Raw genomic sequence first — 20,081 nt, forward strand, 5'->3', positions numbered from 1 at the left:
CACTGTAATCTCGCTCAAGTTCTCGCGAGATTTCGTTTTAAGGTCAGTATGGTCAGTAGCTAAAGGAAGACGAACTCGGCGACATACAGGAGATGGTGTGTAATGTTTATATGAGGACATAATACTGAACCAATGGGTCAAAATGTCTCGGACTGTGTCTGACACATTAATATAAGTACACGCACACACAAAGTGAATTGATTACATCAACATGAACGAACAGCTTACCAAAATAGCCAAGATAAACAACCAAAAGTTACACAAAAGACCACATATAATTGTTAAATACCCCAAATCACACATTAAAATTATAAAAAATTATTTAAGAAATACCCACAAAGACGCACGGAGTGCCAACAAATATTTACAAATTCGTGAAAGATGAGTATATCACATGTGGATATGGCTTAAAAACCTTTAAATTAAGCAGAGATGCAGACTGAATGTCATGTGGCGCAACAAGATAAAACAATGAGATGTCACAGAGACATTAGTACTAAAAACATACATAAATAGTCAAAATGAGAGACTAAACAAAAACAAAGACATAATTATGCAGAATTTCTGTCTGTCTGGGTGTCTTGAGTCTATATGTTGGATAAATGGGATACATTTACATGCCTGTGCCCAGAGGTCAGTCTCTATTTATGTGCCATGAATGGCATACTCAGGCATAATGAGAGAGATTTGTATAACCTCGGTATTAGTACAGCTAAGGTCTACAAAGCAGACCTCAAGGTTTGTGATATTCAGATTTTCTTTGACTTCTAATGAACAAGTGTAAAAGAAGGCGACCACAGATCCATACCAGTAAAAGGAACTGTGTCCTACATATCTACAGGTGTCTCCTGACGATGGGGTAATCTTTAATTTTGTTGGAAATGAGTACATGTTTATTATTTCTGGAGTTCTCGTAATATGATAAGATGGCGGTTACTTTGCTACCATTATAATAAAGTCATAGACGTAAAGTTTATAAAAACACTGAAAAGAAAGCAGCCATTACAATCTAAAGTTTATGAAATAGAAAATCTGACTAAAGCCTCTTCCGTAATGTCCGCTGCAGCCACGTTGGAGCGTGTTTGAAAAAGGAAGACGGGTTTCCTCTTCGACTCTGTGGACGTGGCCCACGTGATTGCACAAGCGCCCCTCGTCATCTGCTGTTGACCATTGGGAGAGGGGCAGAGGCGGGGCTCTTCCGAGGACGGCAGCCAATGGAGAGGCACGTTTGTGATACGTTTCTTAGCATTCGTCGCATCCGGGTGAGGACTTTGGGGTGAGTCGGTAATTCAGACTGAGAACAAAATTTTAATGATCTGTAAGGTGACAGTGTTTGAATTAAGTTTAACTCCACTGGTTGCACACACGTAAAGATGATACAAATATATTAACCAGAGAAAAGTGTTACAAATCTCCAGCTACTTTCCGTCTCTAAAACACAAAGGTAGCTAGCTAGTTAGCTTTAAGCTAACAACTTGTCGCTTATGCCTGTTGTCTTTTCTTTTTCTTTCCTTTTCTTCGCCGTTGCTGTGTTTTTGTTCTCGTTGGTATTTATTTTGACTTCACGTCTCGTTTTAGGTTTAACATTGAAGCTGTTTAGCTCGCAGTCTCGAAGAGGATGTTCGGATCACTGCGGGTGCTGCTGCAAGTGTTGTGGGCCCAGCTGCTCTGTGGGTGGGCGCTAGGCTCCGAGCTGACGTTCGAGCTGCCGGACAACGCCAAGCAGTGCTTCTACGAGGACATCATCATTGGCACCAAGTGTACGCTGGAGTTTCAGGTACCTGTGTGTCGTCTTTGGATCAAAACCTTACCAACCCACCCGTCTTAAGGGGAAGTTTAGGCTCTCCACCTAATCAGAAATAGAATTACAATAACCTTTCGTTAAATAAACACAACAAAATGAATATGTGGGCATACAGGTGTTTAATGTAAATCAGGAATTCTCAGAACTTAAGCAGCCATCATACATAAGTTCACATTGTTTTACTTTTTTCTTGGCCTAATACCTAAATTCCTAAATTAGAGCTGGCAGCTATTAAAGAACTTATATTGTTATAAAATTATGCAAATACGATATTAGTCCAGCTTTCTTCTTCTCCCTTACTCTCTTGCCACATCACTGAGGTCTAGTAAGCAATTCCTTTTGTGCTGTATTAGGTCTAGGCTCCAAACTGAAGGGGACAGAGCTTTAAAGATGGTATCTCACCGACCTGCGACTAGTTGGTGACCAGCATTCCTGAGGGAGTCTCCAGAATGTCTTGTGTGACTAGCGGGGGGTTCTCGATCTCCTGGCTTTATTGGCAGAGACTTGCAGCCGTGTTGCTTGAGTTTTGAAAGTGTTAAAAAAAAAAGAATCTGCGTGACAGGTTTTCTCTCATCAAGAGTGCCTTGAACCCTTCTAGGTTTTGTTGAGGGCATCTTCAGCTCATCTCAAGAACACCTCCACAGCAGCTGTCCTCTGACAGAAGTCACGTCATCAAAAAACATGCTGTCGATAAATAATAGTTATTGGGAAAAACTGGTCTAAATCTGCTTGTCTTTATTTCAAAAGTGTACCTCAGTAGATCATAAACTGCTGGGCATGAATCGGGAAATTAAATTATGGATACAATTTTGCAAGCTGTCCAAACAAAAATAAGTCCTGATTTTCAACAACTGGCCGCACAAAATGCCTCCACACGGCTCACTGAACACTTGGCTGCAAACGCATGATGGTTTGGTATTTATACCTTGTACAATATTTTGGTGAACAGAGGTTTTTTTTCAATGTGCTGTAGAGCTAAACTTTGGACTTTGCTTTTGTGTTCCCAGGTGGTAACTGGTGGCCACTACGATGTCGACTGCCGTTTGGAGGACCCGGATGGCACCACGCTCTACAAGGAGATGAAGAAGCAGTACGACAGTTTTACCTTCACAGCAGCCAAGAACGGGACGTACAAGTTCTGCTTCAGCAATGAGTTCTCCACCTTCACACACAAGACGGTCTACTTCGACTTCCAGGTCGGCGACGACCCTCCGCTCTTCCCAAACGAGAACAGAGTCACCGCTCTCACGCAGGTGAGGTTTCTGTTGCTGTGCGTGTTTGTAAAGCAGTGGAGACATCCCAGTTCTCTGGATGGTACTGACATAAGTTCAAATTTGTTGCATTTGTAAGCACTTAGCACTTAAAATGTTTTAAGAATGTACATGAAGCGACCTGGGGGTTTCATATTTCTATCCTGAGGTGATTATACAACAGCTTGGTAAACAGTTTTATTTGTGTTATGACAACGAGATCATAGTCAGGCTCAAACTGAATGTAGAACTGAATCTGAGACCATTGTGTGTGCAACTGTGTATCTTTTGACAACGCCAAACCTTTTGTATCCCTTTTCCTGGAAATAACTTTTGGACACTGAATAAGCTTGAAGGAGTGAGTTGAAAAAGGGCAAAGTCTTTTGATAATTATGTCAAAATCAGCAAAACAAAATATATTTCCTTCTAAAGCGCGATCAAATGTTGAATAAGTTTGTGCTTACAATGCCTTTTTACACCAAGGGCATTTTCCTAACTAAGTACACCAGTTCATACATAAATAATGTCTTTGCACTACATGAACATTTGTTCAGCACCCAACATTTGCATTTAGTCTTATTATAGAAAGAAAATGTTATTTTTTTATTTTTGGCTGACCCTAATTTTGTTCAAACCAAAATATGCCTTATGCAGCTTAGTTGAATTCAACACAGTGGTAACCTGAGGAGATAAACGTGTGAAACTGGATCTTAACCAACAGATGTTGTCTTAAATTACCTCGAGCCGTTTATAACAAACACATCTACTGTTACTAAATCTGAATATTCCCCGGTGAAATAAAATGGGCAAAAATCCCTCCAGAATGTTCTACAGATGTAGGTCATTGTTATTGGAAATTCACAAACTGAAAGAAGGATTGTTATATCCTGTTATATTTAAACCTTTGATTTGTTGACCTTTTACAGATGGAATCAGCCTGCGTGTCGATCCACGAGGCTCTGAAGTCAGTCATCGACTACCAGACACACTTTCGCCTCCGTGAGGCCCAGGGGCGCAGTCGGGCTGAGGACCTCAACACCCGCGTTGCATTCTGGTCTATCGGAGAAGCCATAATCCTGCTGGTGGTCAGCATCAGCCAGGTGGTCCTGCTAAGAAGCTTCTTCTCTGACAAGAAAACCACTATGACTCGTGTGGGATCATAACGGCCCTTGAGTTTCAGGATCTGATTCTTTGTTTGTTTGTTTGTTTTTGGTCTGTCTGTACCTGGGCTCGTGTGTGTGTAGCGTGGATAGGAGCAGCAGTTCTCAGTTTTAAAATTGGATCATATCAAACTGCCACAATTCTTTAAAAACTTAATGCAAATTGGTCTTGAGGTGGGAGGGGAAATGTGTTTGCAACACTTTGGAAGGCCCGATGGTTACCGTGTATATATGAGACCGCTCACACCGGTCCTGCAGTTAAAACAACTCAGAAGCTCTAAATGTGTTCTTGTTTTGTCTGTGGCATTTTTCTGCTCCTTTCTCTCATGTCCTCCCCACAGTCTGCCGCATTTGTTTCAGCCCGAACTGCAATCTTTTAATAAGTAAATGAACTCTCAGTGTAAAGTGTGGATTTTCTCCTTATCTGCAGCTCAGTGCAAAAGGTACTTCAAACAAAGTTTTTTTGTTTTGTTTTTTTTTTTTGATAGAAAAAAAAAAAATCCAACAAATCCCCTCCTTCTACTTTAAAATACAGAAAAATCACTGTTTTCATTTAAATAAAGGTTTGGTTCAATCACTTCAGGTAGAATTTGAGTAAACTACAAGGAGAGACCATCCTTTAATATTCGGTTGACACTGATGTATAAAAGTTTCTTTGGATGATTGTCCCCCTTGAGTGACCCGATAGCTTAATAATTATTTTTATAAAGTCGGTTCTTGCATTGCCATTTTGGTTTGCTTTGAGTAAAGAAGTCATTTAAGTCAATGGTATTGATAAGAGTTAAATTTAAATTTAGGGGTGGTTTTGTATTTGTCTGAAAAGGTGTTAGGGACAAGAAAGAATTATCCAATTTTTTTGTTCATTTGACTATTTTGTGTTTAGACGTGACAATACCAACAGTTTTTAATGCATCATCTACAATCTCTGTTGTTCGTTTTCAGCTGTAGTTTTGTCTTTCCTGTCATAACGGCGTATTTATCTTGTGGGTCGGTGGTGTTGCTCCTGGTTTTATACAGCACTGTTGTACATGTGTTTACTGAAAAGTATTGTTTCGACGTAAAAAAGAACTTCAAAACATTTTGGGGATAAAATCGGACTTTGGTGAAATCTGCTGAGTGATTGGATTGTTTAAATAAATGGGAGGATTTGGACATGTTCATTTAAAATGATCTCTAATTCTTTATTCTTTATTATTATTTTTATTACTATTCTGTCTGACTCCGACTCAGGAATGCTGTAGCTCCAGTCAGGATTCACACGAGTTGCTTTCTCAGATTTGTAAACGTAACTTTCATACATTGTTTTTTTTTTTAACTGTACTCAACAGAAATGAATCTGACGGAGATCAGAAGAGCTAGAAGATTTCTTTGTTATATTTTGAGGATTATATTTATATCTTGTTTTGCGTTTGTTTATCGAAAATCCCTCAAAATCTAAACACTTGTTTGACTTTTACTTCTCAGTTTTATTTTGAATCTGTGTTAAATATACAGAACAGGTTCAGGAGACTAATTAATAACAGCTGAAAGACTTAAAATTATATTTTTTTAGCCATATATTATTTATGTTTTGGCTTTGTTTCATTTAACCTGTCTCCATTCAGATGTTTGCTGTCAGATTTGGTTTGAGGTGACGTGTCGGTATTCCTAACAACTAAGGTCACTAGTAGGTCATTTGTGGACATCTTTGAGGCGTTGTTGGATTTTGTTAAGTTATTGGGATGGTTTAATAAATTTCTGATCAAGTGATAAGGCATGCATGATTCATTTAATGATACTAAAGTGGAGCAGTCCTTAGTAAAAACTTAGTTTCAGGGTGTCATACCGCTTTTTGTCCTGTAGGAGGTGATATAATCAAGTCTGTTAGAGATAATTTGCACTAATACAATATTTAACAAATAGTTGATATGGTTCAATCTTTTTATTTGAGTTCTTTCTTTCCCCATTGTTTAGTTTCAATCACTTTAATAAAAAAAATCACAGGTTAAATGCAAATATATCTTTCGAGAATCTAGTATGTTGTTTTGAAGCTAAATACATCTAAAAAGCTCATACAAAAAGGTCACTTCTGGTCAGGTGGCTGGATAATTAAAAGCAGGGTTAACTAAACCTGGTCTGGTCTAAAGTGGGTTAAGTCCAGGAGATAGAGCTCTGAAATTTGATGTTACTGTTTTTATAAAAATAAGTCAATGTGAGGTTAAGCCAGGACAAACAAAAACAGCAATGTAGCCCTTGTGAAATACATAGCACAAAGTAGAAATATATAAAACACAATGTTGTGCCATCAGTGGCTGCTTTATTGACCTTTGCAACTAATAAACGGTAAATAAATATCAACTTTAAAAGTCCTTTATTGAAAAATAAAACAGATTTGTTCTCAAACTGGACCAATGAAGGCATTTATAGACAAAAACAACGTTCTTCTCAAAATAGTAACTTAATTTTAAATAATATGTTTGCTTGAATATATATATATTTTTTATATTTAATCCATGCTTCTATTGTTTACGTTTCTAAGGTGGGAGTGACATTGATTGACAGATGCTGTCCTATGACAGGAACAGAGTCGGGTCATACCACTTTGATATTGGGGGGGGGGTGATTAGGTTTTCTTTATTATTAGAATAAATAAAATAAACAGCCTACGGGTTTTAAAATTATGTTTATGTTCCTATTTGGTTTTAATATTTTGTATATGACTACTTCAGAATAATTATTCATGGATATTGTTTTTATTTTATTTAAAAGCAATTAAAATACCCCCGGGGTCGCAGGTACCCCCATTTGAGAACCGGCGAGCTAGACCTTGTGGAAAAGCCCCCAACTTTGTTTCTTTAACCTGCTACGTCACAGGTTCTCAGCCCTGTGATTGGACGGTGACACGTCAATCATTCGCCCTTGTGGAAAGAAAAGCCTGCGTCGAGCCTGTGATTTGACAGTAACTGAGTCGTGATCATCCGGTCGAGCCGTGGGTGGTTAGCCGTTATTTACCATCTCCCACTCCGAGATTATTGTCGTGTCAGTTTGCTGGGTGACAACACACACGGCTGTTTCTTTTTATGATTTTTTTTCTAAAAGTGAACGTCTCTGGTTTTGCCTGTCGATTTCAACGGAAGGGAAAAACACGGCGCCGACACTGGGGGGTGTCCCCCAGCCTTAACGTCGCTTCTACGGGCTAAGCTAGCAGCAGCGTTACGGGTGGGGGTGGATTTCTTCATCTCGGCCTTCTAAAACGGGGAATATAAACAACGTCGAAGGCTGCCAAACTATGCCAGGCGAAGGAAACAGGTCTGACGAAGGAGAGGAAGAGACTCGGTCGGGGGATCAATAAAAAAAGGTGAAAGTAGTTGAGTTTAGCGCAGCTAGCTGGTTAGCTAAACGGATCGAGGAAGTTAACTAGCCACCTCGCTAACGCGGCGTCAGATGTATCATGGATCAAGGGTCGTTTAAAACAACTGAGCTAATTATAGGGGAAAAGATTCACATAACAGTGTGGTGATGCCAAATTTCTCCAGCTGATCCGGAGGAAGCCTCGTCCTGTTCTTACGCTAGGCGCCGCAGCTAGCTGTTAGCTGAAGTCGGAGGCTGTTGTAAACAAAGGGTTCCCACCGACAACGCTGCGCCTCGACTGGTCCCTGTCTTCATTGTTCCGCTCGCCCCGTCGCCTCCTGTTCGCGCTTCCAACACCGACACCCCCCGCCGTCAGAGATGGATTTAAAGACGGCGGTGTTCAACGCAGCCAGGGACGGGAAGCTCCGCTTGCTCCAGAAGCTGCTGGAGAACAAAGATGGACACGAAGTCGTCAAGCTGATGGGCGAGAAGACGAACGGCGCCACGCCGCTCCTGATGGCCTCCCGCTACGGTCACCTGGACCTGGTGGAGTACCTGCTGGAGTGCTGCAGCGCTCCCGTCGAGGTCGGGGGCTCGGTGAACTTCGACGGGGAGACCATCGAGGGGGCGCCCCCGCTCTGGGCCGCCTCGGCGGCGGGGCACCTGAAGGTGGTCCAGTCCCTCCTGGGCCACGGCGCTTCCGTCAACAGCACGACCCTCACCAACTCGACGCCCCTGAGGGCGGCCTGCTTCGACGGGCACCTGGACATCGTTAGGTACCTGGTGGAGCACAAGGCTGACCTGGAGGTGGCGAACAGACACGGGCATACGTGCCTGATGATCTCCTGCTACAAGGGCCACAAAGAGATCGCGCAGTATCTGCTGGAGAAAGGCGCGGATGTGAACAGGAAAAGTGTGAAAGGTAGGTCAGCAACAACTTGGTGACACTTTATTATGTCCTCAGATATCTGAAACATAAAAACTTCAACACAGATCCCTGAGTGGAAACTTGACTAACTGGGAACTGCAGTGTCATATGACACAATAGTTGAAGCTTTTACATTTTTCTGACTGAAGTGAGTCAACACACAAATATGAACTTCTGGTTTCACAATGGAAAAGCTGCAAGCTGGCTACGTCAGCCCTGTGTAGTTTCTGTTTGGGTGTGTCTTAATGAACATATATATGTTGTTTTGTTTTTTTTTCCTTAGACAGTGCTGTAGAAAGTCTAAAAGCAGTATATAATTTAGTTTCAAGCATGTGGATGTATAAGGACCCGACAGAGCACGCCATGTTCTCCAGAACATGTCTGGGTTGTTTCTTGGTTGTGGTGAAGCTCCTACAGCACGGGGACGAACATGCAGGCTGGCACACGTACGGTTGGGCTGGCAGAACTTTCGTTCCCACTTCCCACGCCTCGTCGAACGGTTCTCTTGGAGCTCACCTTTTTTAGCTTCCCCCAGCGAACCTGCCATCTGTTCAGAGGTGGGCGACGCCAGCTGAACGTTTCAGTGCTATTTCTAGCAAGAGGTGCTTTTTTTTTGTTGAAAAAACCAATTCATAAATGTTCAAACGTGACGTTCAGAACAAAGGGCTAAACCAAAACAAACTAGTAACTGTGTACTGAATGTGAGGGCAGACATATCATTAAAAAGACTAAATCAAAGCTGATTAAATATCATTAAAAAAAACTTGTTTTCTTCACAATCAGCACTTCTCCTGATGTAATCTTTGCTTTTCCTTGTCTTAGAGGTCTGGTACATTTCATAAAATATTTCATCACTTGGACATTTGCGCGGCGCGCATCTATAACATCAATGTTAAAACATCTGAACCAAGCATATATTCTTTAATAGAACTTTTCATTATCTACAGTTGGCTTGGATCGAACAGAAACTTTTCTAGTGTCATTTAGTCAGAACTGAAGAGTATGAATGACAGAACCGTCGACTTTGTTTGAATGTGGACTTATTAGTGGACAGAAAGCAAGAAAACCACAGAAACTTGAAGAAAAGAAAGAAATGATAGTGTTATAATTACAATTTGTAATAAAATGTGTTTATTTTTATTTCAAAAGGTTGTTAACTCCGATAATAATGGATTAATTCTTTACTGGTATAAATTGTGTTATGTTTTTGTGCAAATAAAGGCTCAGCATCTCTTACCTTAAGTTCCTTCAGGCAGAAATATAACCACCCATTCGTTCCTTTTAAAGCCAATATAACGTGAAACAAATTCCAGTTCAGTTTTGTTTTTGACGCTCTTCCTGAATCAGTGTTGTGTTTACACAAGCATAGAAATGATCTTAAGTAGTATCTCTGCATAGTTTGTTGGCGGCCTGTCGCAAAGGCAAAACTTCCTCTTTTTTTATTTGCTCTTTAAATGTGGACAAAATGCCAACGTCGATACAGTTTGGGAGGCGAAGAACAGCAGAGTAATTCCCCATGAATTAGCAGAAGGCCTGACATACAGGAGTCAGGGTGGTGCTTCATGTGTGTGGCCGTTCAGCTCTACCCACGCAGGGGTGTTTTGTTATTTTGCAAGTAAGAAAAGTCAAATGTGAGGGGTGTTGTTCTGTAGATGTAGCACGGCTTGAGTCTCTTTATCATGCTTGAATGATTCTCAGCTTGGTGTTAAGTAGCCTAATGCATAACAACAACAACACAATGAATGGACTGAATGCTTGTTTTAAAGCTCCCAACGTCTGTTCCTTTAGACCGCTTTAGAAATGACAAAAAGGCCCGTGTCGTTTCATTCCCTCAGGCAATACGGCGCTCCATGACTGCGCGGAGTCAGGCAGCCTGGAGATCATGCGGATGCTGCTGCAGTACGGCGCCACCATGGAGCAGGACGGCTACGGCATGACGCCCCTCCTCTCTGCCAGCGTCACAGGCCACACCAACATCGTGGACTACCTGACGACGCACCCGCAGGTCAGACCCTCCGGTGTCCTTGCTCACAGAAACGAGAGGGCGTGTGGTGTTTTGATTCAGTTGGTTATTGAAGGAAAAATATATGCCTTTTTTTTTTTGGTTCTGCAGACAAGCCACACTGAGCGTATCGACGCCCTGGAGCTCTTGGGAGCTACGTTTGTAGACAAGAAAAGAGACCTGCTTGGAGCTTTGAAATACTGGAAGAGAGCCATGGACCTCCGGTACCTGGACAGTAACAACATTGTCCAGAAACTAGAACCCAAGCAGCTGATCATGGCATACGACTACGCCAGGGAGGTGAGTTGATCTTTTCACCCGGCGCCGTCCTTGGAATGTATTTACTGCTCGTAAAGCAAGCTTTACCGTGCTGATGTTGGCACATTTCAGCAGGGAGGGAGAGTTCACACTTTGGAAACGTGACTCCTTATTGTGTGCATTTGCTCAGAAAAGTAATTCGGGGGTTCTTTAGAGCCAGAAAACAATGAATTGAACGCAGTCCTCTGGTCGGATTGCAAAAAAAAAAAAAAGTGAAAACAAATTTTAAGCTTTCAAACCGTCTCCCAGGTAACAAACGGAGAGGAGCTGGATGGGCTGATATCGGACCCCGACGAGATGCGAATGCAGGCTCTGCTCATCCGCGAGAGAATCCTCGGCCCGCAGCACCCGGACACGTCCTACTACATCCGCTACCGGGGCGCCGTCTACGCCGACTCTGGGAACTTCGAGCGCTGCATCAATCTGTGGAAGTACGCGCTGGAGATGCAGCAGATCAACCTGGAGCCCCTCAGCCCCATGACGACCTCCAGCCTGCTGTCGTTCGCCGAGCTCTTCTCCTTCATGCTGCAGGACAGGGCCAAGGGACTCCTGGGGACGTCCGTGTCTTTTGAGGACTTGATGGGGATCTTGTCCAAGAGCGTGCTGGAGATCGAGCGAGCCGTGAAGCAAAGCGGACCCATGCCCCCTGACCCAGCTCAGCTCAGCAAGGCCCTGTCGATCATCCTGCACCTCATCTGTCTCTTGGAGAAGGTGCCGTGTACCTCGGAGCAGGATCATTTCAAGAAGGAAACCATCTACAGGTGTGTGGAATAAAAGCACCCGTCTCGTAATGACCTTACTGAAATTGTGTTTGTATCTGTTTTGGAAATATTTATGGTTTCGTTTCGCAACGAATAAAAGTAGGTCAGTGTGACTAACTGGTTCCGCTCCTCTGCCAGCGGCTCTTGAATTTGGATCCATCGATCATTTACACGAAGAAGATAACGGCTGCTTTTCAAGTGACACATGCTCATACTTTGTGATAGTCCACTTCAATTTATTCATACACGTTAGGGCGAAAGTCATCTCAGGGCACCAAACCAAAGAAAACGAGTCAATTCGAATCCAATTGCAGTCAATTAAATCCAATTATAACACAATACGTTCACAAACAGTACAGTATGACGTGCCGATTAATGAAACTTCTCTAAGGAAGTCCTGCCCCTCCTGAGCAGCTTGTTGGCGACAGAGGAAAAAGAACGACTCCCTTTTTAACAGGAAGAAACCTCCAGCAGGGCCAGGCTCAGCTGGGGTTTGAGAGGACAGCAAAGGGATCTGTAATTATAAGTTGGGGTTTGTTTTTAAATCCTGGAGCTGAAACGGGAGCAATCTCTCATCAGGACTCGGCATAGTTGGCACCTTGTGGCCGCTCCGTGTCTGAAACAGGGAAAAAAAAAATGTCCATCTTTAACACCTTCAGATTCCTGAAACTCCAGCCGTGTGGGAAGAACGGCTACAGCCCCCTCCACCTGGCGGTTGACCGCAACACCACCTGTGTGGGGCGCTATCCCGTCTGCAAGTTCCCCTCCCTCACAGTGGCGTCGGTTCTCCTGGAGTGCGGGGCGGACGTCAACAGCCGAGACGAAGACGACAATAGGTTTGTTTTTATTTTATTAAACTCCGATCTGTCGCTGTAATTCTTCAGGCGTCACCAAATAAATATATTTTTTTGACCCCGACTGCGTGGCTGTAATTCGGTAAATGTCTGTGTGCCTTCCTGTCAGTCCTCTCCACATAGCTGCATCCAACGGCCACCCGGACATCATGAACCTGCTGATCTCCTCCGGGACTCACTTCGACAGCACCAACGCCTTCCAGCAGACCGCCTGCGACCTCCTGGACGAGAAGGAGCTGGCCAGGAACGTCATCCAGCCCATCAACCACACCACGCTGCAGTGCCTCGCCGCCCGGGCCATCATCAGGCACAGCCTCGACTACCGGGGAAACATTCCCGAGAAGCTGGAAGCCTTCGTCCTGCTCCACAGATAATGATTGTAAACCGGACGGACGACGCAAGGCGCAGGGGGGCGGGGTTGTGACGCGTCGAGGAGCCTCGCGGCTCGACCCACGGGGAGACTGTTAACGCGGATTAGTTTTTGCAAATTGGGACTGTTTGGAGAAAAATGAACTTGCGTCCTCCGTTATCAGGGATGAACTGGAACGTGATGAACGGAGGAGCGAGCGACCCTCCCGTGGCTGAGCAGAGCCCGATCCGAGGGGGATGAATTGGAAACATGTCGCAACATGGCAAACTCTTAAAATCTCTGGATTAACTGAAAAAAGGATTCACGTGTTTTTTGTTTTGTTTTTTTTTGCTTGAGGGAAAATGATATCTATTTTTTTCATATTCCACTATGCTATTTATTAAATGAAACTTGAGAGATTTTTCTCCATGCTGGCTCTAATCCAGTCTCATCATTGCCTGCTTCTCTCCTGTCTGAGCAGCCTCCAGGTTCTCTCTGCAAATGCTGGGACTTCAGGTTATTATTGGTTTTGTTTTTGTTTTTTGGTCGTCCCTTCACAGTTGCCAACAGTTTTGAACTCTTCCTTAGTCACCGTTTAGGTTAATGTTTTTGTATTTTTACGACACGCCGTTTTTGTTTTGGTCATACTAGTCCAGGTATCTGCTAAGTGGAGTGGATTCTTGACTCGTTTCCCACTTTATTGTGTAACAAAGCTTTACGAGAAAGGAGTTAATGTGTGCGAACACCATAAGTGCTTTATTCTTCCTATGCACAGGCTGGGCTGTTGGAAGGAGAGACTGTTGCATTCTGTGCCGGCACTTGTCTGTGCAATATCTCATGAGTTTGTTTGTTTGTTTGTTTTTTTCTTTTGTGTGTGTGTGTGTGTGTGTGTTTACCTCATCGCTGCCGCTTCCTTCAGCATCCACCTGCTTTGTTGAGAGAGGTGGGTGCAGAACCATTACACTGACGTTGGAAGGAGAGTGAATGAATCTGTGCGACTGCGTGAGTGAAGATGTGCGTCGTCGTGTTTTTATTTTATTTTATTTTTTTTTCTTTTTAAATGAGCTCACACAAACCGAGGGCGGGAGTTCAGTGTCGTCGCGCTCATGATGATTCCGTATCGCACACGACTGCCACTACGAAAAGCACACCGGCCAAACTGTCCACAGCTCCTGACGAGCGCAGGCTTGTGCAAAAAAAAAAAAAAAAGTGACCTCTCCACGTTCATAAACGGACAGCTTTTTTTTTTTTAAATGGTCTTTTAATGATCCCGATCTCGAAGAAATTGTCTCGGCAGCTCGCCATAATTTGCCCGCTGTGCATGACCGCCCGCGGCGGCAGACCTTTTTCGTGACGACCAGACTCCACAAACGAGCGCCGGGAGAGCTCGGCTCATCTCGTCCGGCTCCACCAGAGCAAAAGGAGAGCTGGCTGGAGAAACAGTAAAGCTTTGTGTTGATCATGTTTGCACAATTAGCTTTTTTAGACGTGTGGGGGGGTTGAACAAAAGGGCTTTTTTTTATCATCCGTAGGGATTCGCTTTGTAGCTCAAGAGCGGACAGGAATTGTACAGGACACCCAGGGCAACTTGATTTGAACCTGCACTTTACTACAGCCGAGATTAGGATTTGATATGGCATTAATCAAGTTCATGTCTTAATTACCAGTTTGACAATAAAACCATGTTGCACATGTCTCCTTGACCGAATGTCTTCATTTTTTTTTTGCAGCTTTTAGTAAATGTTGGGGCTGCTCTGCTGTGGATTTCCACTTGTTGTTTTGTGTGGACTCTCACGGTTTAACTTCATCCACAGAAGTGCATTTAATAGAAAACACGGCCACTTTCTATCCTCAGTCATAACCAGTTTCTAAGAAGCACAGTGGCTTTACAAAAACCTCGAGTTAAACTAGTCCCACATTCCTGCTGCCTTTTTCAGGATCAGACTTTTTTAAAATTTAACTTATTCTTTCAAACTAAGACACTTTGCTCTGCTGGCAGCTCGAGTTGCTTCGTGGAGGCCGTAGATCCCATAATGAGACAAAAAAGAATGACAGAATAACAGATCACTGAATATTGACCTGATCACCTGATGGCATCTTGTCTAATATAGTTCTAAGCAATTTCTTTTTTTATTATTACAAAGGAGGGCGATTTAACTGGCTTTTATAGAAGTTAATGACCTTCAGGTTGATGCTCATAAGGATAGTAATTAATGAGAAATTGTTGATGGGACTCAAATATCATCATTTAACCAGCAGGTTGACTTGAATTTTACCCAAACCTACTGGAAACTGTAATTGTTTTGTTGTTAAAAGCCCTGGAACACACAAGCATCTTTTAAAAGTTTTTTGTCACGATTTTCTACGTGTTTATTACTGAAAAAGCTACCAAACTAAGACGGTTCCCATCATTCGTTTTAAAATGCTCCTGAGCTTTTTTTTTTCCAAGTTTCACATTAATCTCAGTTGGTGTTTTCGTTGAGCAAAGCCACCTCCCAGCCTCATGGCAGAGAGGAAGAGGAGGGAGAACTCAACGGTTAGGGACTCTACTATCAGCAGAAGTTCAGATGAATCCTGTTTGATTATTTTTTCTTCTCACTCTGGTTTTTTTTGGCGTCTCGGCTCTCACCACCTGCTTCCTCCACGTGTAGAGCCGCAGCAGTCGACCCCGGCATGTCACACCTTTTGAATGTTGGCCGGTGACTCACTGCCAGGAGCTCGAACAAAGCACGGAGTGGGAATTTCGAGTCACGAACACTCGAGTCTCTGTGTGTGTGTGTGTGTGTGTGTGTGTGTGTGTGGCTCAAACTGCTGAGGCAGGGCAGAAGCAGTTGGACTAAATATCTCTCTGTTATTCCACTTTGTGTCGTAGTCCTCTCCACCTACAAAGTGCAGCCCGGTGAAACTCCGCTGTTGCATAAAAGAAACAAACCTGGCTTTGAATGTGGACCGACGGCTTGTCTGACCTGACAGAGCCAATCAGAGGGAGAGGAGAAGAAGGAAGAAAGTGTCAACAGCATGTTTTGTGTGTTAAAGTCCAAGTCTTTTACTGGAAGGGTCACTCAGGGTGAAGTCAGTAAACTTTATGCCTCCCTTATATAAAACCTGCACAGGTGAAATGAACAGGAATGAAAAAAATCATCTTTTTATTGGAGCTCAAGTCAAACCTGAGCTGACTTACATCGAAGGGTGCTCTTCTGATGGTAATTGTGGACTATGTGGTGTGTGTGTGCAAGTCGAAGCTTGTCGCAGAGTGCACGTTCACAGGACTCTCTGGCCCACTTAAAGCAGGCTGGTGGTGGAGGTTTTGTTCCAGCGTCAGCACCGAGTCCAACAACACGACTGAGGAGAGATCAGGGGACACGGGAGCGCAGCAAAAAAGAAGCAGGCAGGAGGGGTTTTTGTACCGGGGACTGTGCGCAGAAAAGCCAGGATTTCTCGAAAATCTCTGTGTCAGCTCAGCAGGGAGTGGGCGTCGTGAGTCAGAGGGTTGTCCGTGAGGAGCTGAAGGGAAGCTTCCACGATCAACTAGATTTAAACAGGATACTGCAGCAAAAAAAACCTGAGCTGCTCCTTGTTTTAAGAAGCTTCTTCATATGAGACAAATATGCAACAGACCAGCATCACAAATAAATTGCTCTTAACATAATCTAAAGTAAGATTTTGAAAGACTGAAACAGTCTGGCAACAGTGGCATTTATAGCTCTGAGGAAGGACTCAGATGATGCACTGATCTGTCATCCTCTCAGTTCATGTCTCTCTGAAGGAAACAAAGTCCTTCGGGTGCAGTTTGCAACACTGTCCTGGTTTAACACAGCACCGCTGCTCGTTTAGGTTTTAGATGACGTCTCGATTCCTTCAAGCACGCAAATATAAGAGCAGAAAAAAAACAATTAAACTCGAGAAATTGCTTCTTTTTTTTTTTGGTAAAAATGCAGCGTGAGTGCTGAATGAAGCTTAAAAACTGAATTAAAAGGAGCAGAAAAGCTAAATTCATCAAAACACAGGCCGAAATGAGCAGAACACAAGCTAAAAGCGGCAGAACATTAGCTAGAAGCTACACGCAGCTGAATAGTAGCTAAAAATATCTTTTGAAGAGACCTCTATGCATTTCTACGGGGAATTTTATTTTGAAGTTACATATTTTGACAAGGATAAAAGTCACTAAAACCGAAAGTTACAGCTTGTTTCCAACCAAGCCGAACATTTTGATGTTTGAATGGTTAAATCTGCCGGATTGGTAGAAAGTATAAAAAGGAAAATAATGGGGTGAATATTAAAGAAGCCTAAATAATGACAAAAACCTGAATCAGTGTGTCAAACCGGACTTCTTACTCGCTGTGTGAAAGGCCTCAGTGACGATGGCTTCTTCCTTTTTAAGGCCTTTTGGCAGAAGCGTCAGCTCAGCCTACTTCTGCCCTGTCTATATTTAGCGTGGAATAATGCCCTGTTGGAAAGCCGTCCTACATTAAGAGCGCTCTTCTGTCTCCTCTCTCGGTCCCCGCAGGTGAACGCGTCTCCGTCACGGGACTCCTTTTCTGTCCTCGAGTTCCAGCCCGTCGACACGTGCCGCTCAGTCATCTTCAGCTGAGCTTCTACTGACGAAACCCACAAACAGAACAAAAACTGGGGCGTCTAAAATAAGAAGGTGGTCTTTAGTTCTGGTCTGACTTATTTTGTCGTTGCAGAGGTGAGTCCGCCTGTCACGTTTCGTCCCTATTTTATCATTCTTTTCTTCTCTTCGTGGAGGAATTCACACACACTGACGTGAAGAATCTTTCATTTCTTACCTTGTTAACACATTTTATCTAATGTAGCATTTATAGTTAGAAAACAGCATACTATACAAATCTCAAAAACCTGTTCAGTCACCAGTCATGGGTTCTTTTAAGCGGCTACCTGAACCCATTCGCAGGAGAAGTCTAAATAAATTTATAAAAGCACTTTCAGGCTGTTCTGTTCGTAACGTAGCTGAGAAACAGCAGTAAGCTGAGGCAGGGGACGTCAAGAAACTCTTTTTGAGAGAACTGCTTGTTGTCAAAAGAGAAAGCAAATCTGTCTTCCTGGCTAAAATTTGCGAATGGAGAACCAGAAAAAGGGGAACGTGTCCTTTTAACTGTGTTTAAAAGGACTTGTTTCCAACTGTTAGGTAGCAAAGCAGCATGGCTTCAAAAGGGGAGAAAAATCAGGAAATTCTGACAATTACAATCATCTGAAGGAAGCTGTGAATTTAAAAAAAGGCTTTTAAACCAGGATAATGATATAATGTTTGAGTGGACATTAATAAATGGTTGTAGATGGAACCTTAAAAGAGCAGAAAGGCAGATAAATCCCCCAGAACTAAGAAACAATGGTGGGAAGAAAAAAAAGCAGGAAGTGAAAGACCTTTCTCTCCCAGATGGGGACTCCTTCCAGTCCGAACATTTTTATTCTGCCTTTTTGGGGCTATTTCAGAACAATGCAGGACAAAAAAACAACAGGAACATCTACTTCACACACAAACTGATAGAAGCATCAGAAACTGTCACATCTAAATCTATCAGGACAGGCGTCCGTGCGGCTAATTATTTGTCTGTGAACGGAGTGACTCAGTGGAGCTGCAGGAGTGTGATGAACCTGCTTCACAGCCCGAATGTTTCTCTGGTGGGTTGGTTTGTTTTTTCATCTTCATCAACTGAAAAGTCTGTGGCTCACCAAATGTTTTACATACATTTTCTGACAGCTTACCAGGTCAGCGTAATCCACAACGAAAGTGTTTGTGTCATATATTTATCTCCTGAAGGCAGAACTGGTGCTTTCGCCCTTGTCCATGTGTTCGTTTGTTAGCAAAACAAGTGGACGGATTTTATCGAAACTCTCAGACAGTAACTGTCGGATGTGCATCTGCCACAGGTTTCCGAATCAATCCCATTCAAGATGGCCGCCAAAGCTGAGCAACCTCAGCCAACACAGAAAATGGCCGCAGCTCAGTCGGTTTTACAGCCACGGAGCTGAAATTTGGCGTGGCAGGAGCCGAGAGTCTTCCCTGACAGATACGCTGAACACTGAACGAGCAATATCTGTATTTAAAACCTTGCTCTTAAGAATTAGAGTCAAGTCTGTTTGTTTGAGCAAAATATTCCATGAACTGCTGGATGGATTTTAATGAAACTTTCAGAAAACAATCATTAAGTGTACCTCTATAACTGATTAAACTTTGGAGTCAACCCAATTGAAGATGGCTGCTACAGTCGACTGACTTATGAAACACAAAAATGGCTACAAGTCAACTAACTTGACAGATACTGAGCTCAAATTTGGTGTGGTAGTAGCTGAAAGTCATCCTCAACACATACTCTGAGCGCTATCCGATGCGTGACACCTTTGGAAGGCTAAAGTGTCCAGTTTCGTTTGACGAAATCTGGTCTCATATTCGTTTCCTTATGACCCTCTCTTCACGGGGACTCGAAACAGTCTGAGCCACGAGGATCTGTTCGTGCCAACAAGCAGTCGGGGCGCCCCTCTGCTTGTAGGCATACCTGCCGGAGCGAAACTCTTCAGACACACCGAAAAACCTGCTGAACGCCCAGCCTGCGCTTTGAAGACTCCTTCCAGGCAGGGAGCCGTCGACGTCTATCATCGCTGTCCCTCGGAGCCGAAGTGCAGACGGAAACAAGTGTGCCCTGCGCGGTTTGGTGTTTTCTTGACTTTGAAATGCTAAAGAGGGATGGCGTCGAATAAAAGAGGCACCTGCTGGGGAAACAAAACAAAAATGAAAGTCCTAACATGTAGTTAGAGCTGTGTTGGTAGGAGCATGCACAAGTCTCTTGCAGTCGCGACTCTCAGCTGCTACCACGTCAAAGTTTAGCTAGGTATCTGTAAAAGTGACTGAGCTTTTACCAATTATCCACGGTGGCCATCTTGAATTGGACTGATTCCAAAAGTTAATCAGTTGTAGATGTACATCCAAGGCTAATTTCACAAGGGTTTCGTTCAAATCTACGCTTTGGCTCATGAGATGTTCTGCTAACAGACAGAGTTGCCTCCAAATAGTAAAGGGCGACATTTTAAACAAACATCCTGTGGAATCTGTTAACAATAATTGTTGAGGATGAGTCTCAGCTACTACCACACCAAATATTAGGTCAAAATCTATAAAATTGACTGAGTTGTAGCCATTTTTGTGTTTGCTGAGGTCGATTAGCTGCAGTTAAAATCTGTCCTGTGGTTAATGAGGCGTGTTGCTAACAGAGACAGGCAAAAACATTATTGCCCACCTTTCGTCAGGGCGAAAATGTGGCCAATTACATAATAGGTCCTGCAGCAGAAATAGACCGGAGCGGGTA

General features: G+C 43.2%; 2 protein-coding genes across 4 annotated transcripts; both read left to right on the forward strand.

Moving 5' to 3' along the window:
• The first annotated feature begins 1,097 nt into the window (after positions 1 to 1,097).
• Positions 1,098 to 5,963, forward strand: tmed7 (transmembrane p24 trafficking protein 7). Of its 2 annotated transcripts, none has more exons than XM_017413886.3 (4): positions 1,098 to 1,276; positions 1,579 to 1,777; positions 2,812 to 3,057; positions 3,981 to 5,963. In XM_017413886.3, exons 2-4 carry the CDS (start codon positions 1,619 to 1,621, stop codon positions 4,215 to 4,217), a joined length of 642 nt encoding a protein of 213 aa, XP_017269375.1. In that variant the 5' UTR covers positions 1,098 to 1,276; positions 1,579 to 1,618; the 3' UTR covers positions 4,218 to 5,963. The 2 variants fall into 2 exon arrangements, with proteins under 2 accessions (XP_017269375.1, XP_017269377.1); XM_017413888.3 differs by lacking the exon at positions 1,098 to 1,276 and adding an exon at positions 1,285 to 1,444.
• Positions 5,964 to 7,160: 1,197 nt separating this feature from the next.
• fem1c (fem-1 homolog c) lies at positions 7,161 to 14,450 on the forward strand. Of its 2 annotated transcripts, XM_017414010.3 has the most exons (6): positions 7,161 to 8,466; positions 10,308 to 10,477; positions 10,586 to 10,774; positions 11,042 to 11,553; positions 12,213 to 12,389; positions 12,517 to 14,450. In XM_017414010.3, the coding sequence occupies exons 1-6, from the start codon at positions 7,923 to 7,925 to the stop codon at positions 12,779 to 12,781; spliced, it is 1,857 nt and encodes a 618-aa protein (XP_017269499.1). In that variant the 5' UTR covers positions 7,161 to 7,922; the 3' UTR covers positions 12,782 to 14,450. The 2 variants fall into 2 exon arrangements, with proteins under 2 accessions (XP_017269499.1, XP_024861232.1); XM_025005464.2 differs by having other exon boundaries at positions 10,308 to 10,774.
• The last annotated feature ends 5,631 nt before the right edge of the window (positions 14,451 to 20,081 follow it).

Source organism: Kryptolebias marmoratus, linkage group LG1, assembly GCF_001649575.2.
Source record: "Kryptolebias marmoratus isolate JLee-2015 linkage group LG1, ASM164957v2, whole genome shotgun sequence".
Taxonomy (NCBI): Eukaryota; Metazoa; Chordata; class Actinopteri; order Cyprinodontiformes; family Rivulidae; genus Kryptolebias; species Kryptolebias marmoratus.

Bases quoted from the DNA above. Each gene is read 5' to 3' on its own strand.
- tmed7 (XM_017413886.3), top strand. From the start codon at position 1,619: ATGTTCGGATCACTGCGGGTGCTGCTGCAAGTGTTGTGGGCCCAGCTG. The intron at 1,778-2,811 runs GTACCTGTGTGT...TTGTGTTCCCAG, and splicing joins AGTGTACGCTGGAGTTTCAG to GTGGTAACTGGTGGCCACTA. The intron at 3,058-3,980 runs GTGAGGTTTCTG...GACCTTTTACAG, and splicing joins GAGTCACCGCTCTCACGCAG to ATGGAATCAGCCTGCGTGTC.
- fem1c (XM_025005464.2), top strand. From the start codon at position 7,923: ATGGATTTAAAGACGGCGGTGTTCAACGCAGCCAGGGACGGGAAGCTC. The intron at 10,775-11,041 runs GTGAGTTGATCT...ACCGTCTCCCAG, and splicing joins CATACGACTACGCCAGGGAG to GTAACAAACGGAGAGGAGCT. The intron at 11,554-12,212 runs GTGTGTGGAATA...TAACACCTTCAG, and splicing joins AAGAAGGAAACCATCTACAG to ATTCCTGAAACTCCAGCCGT.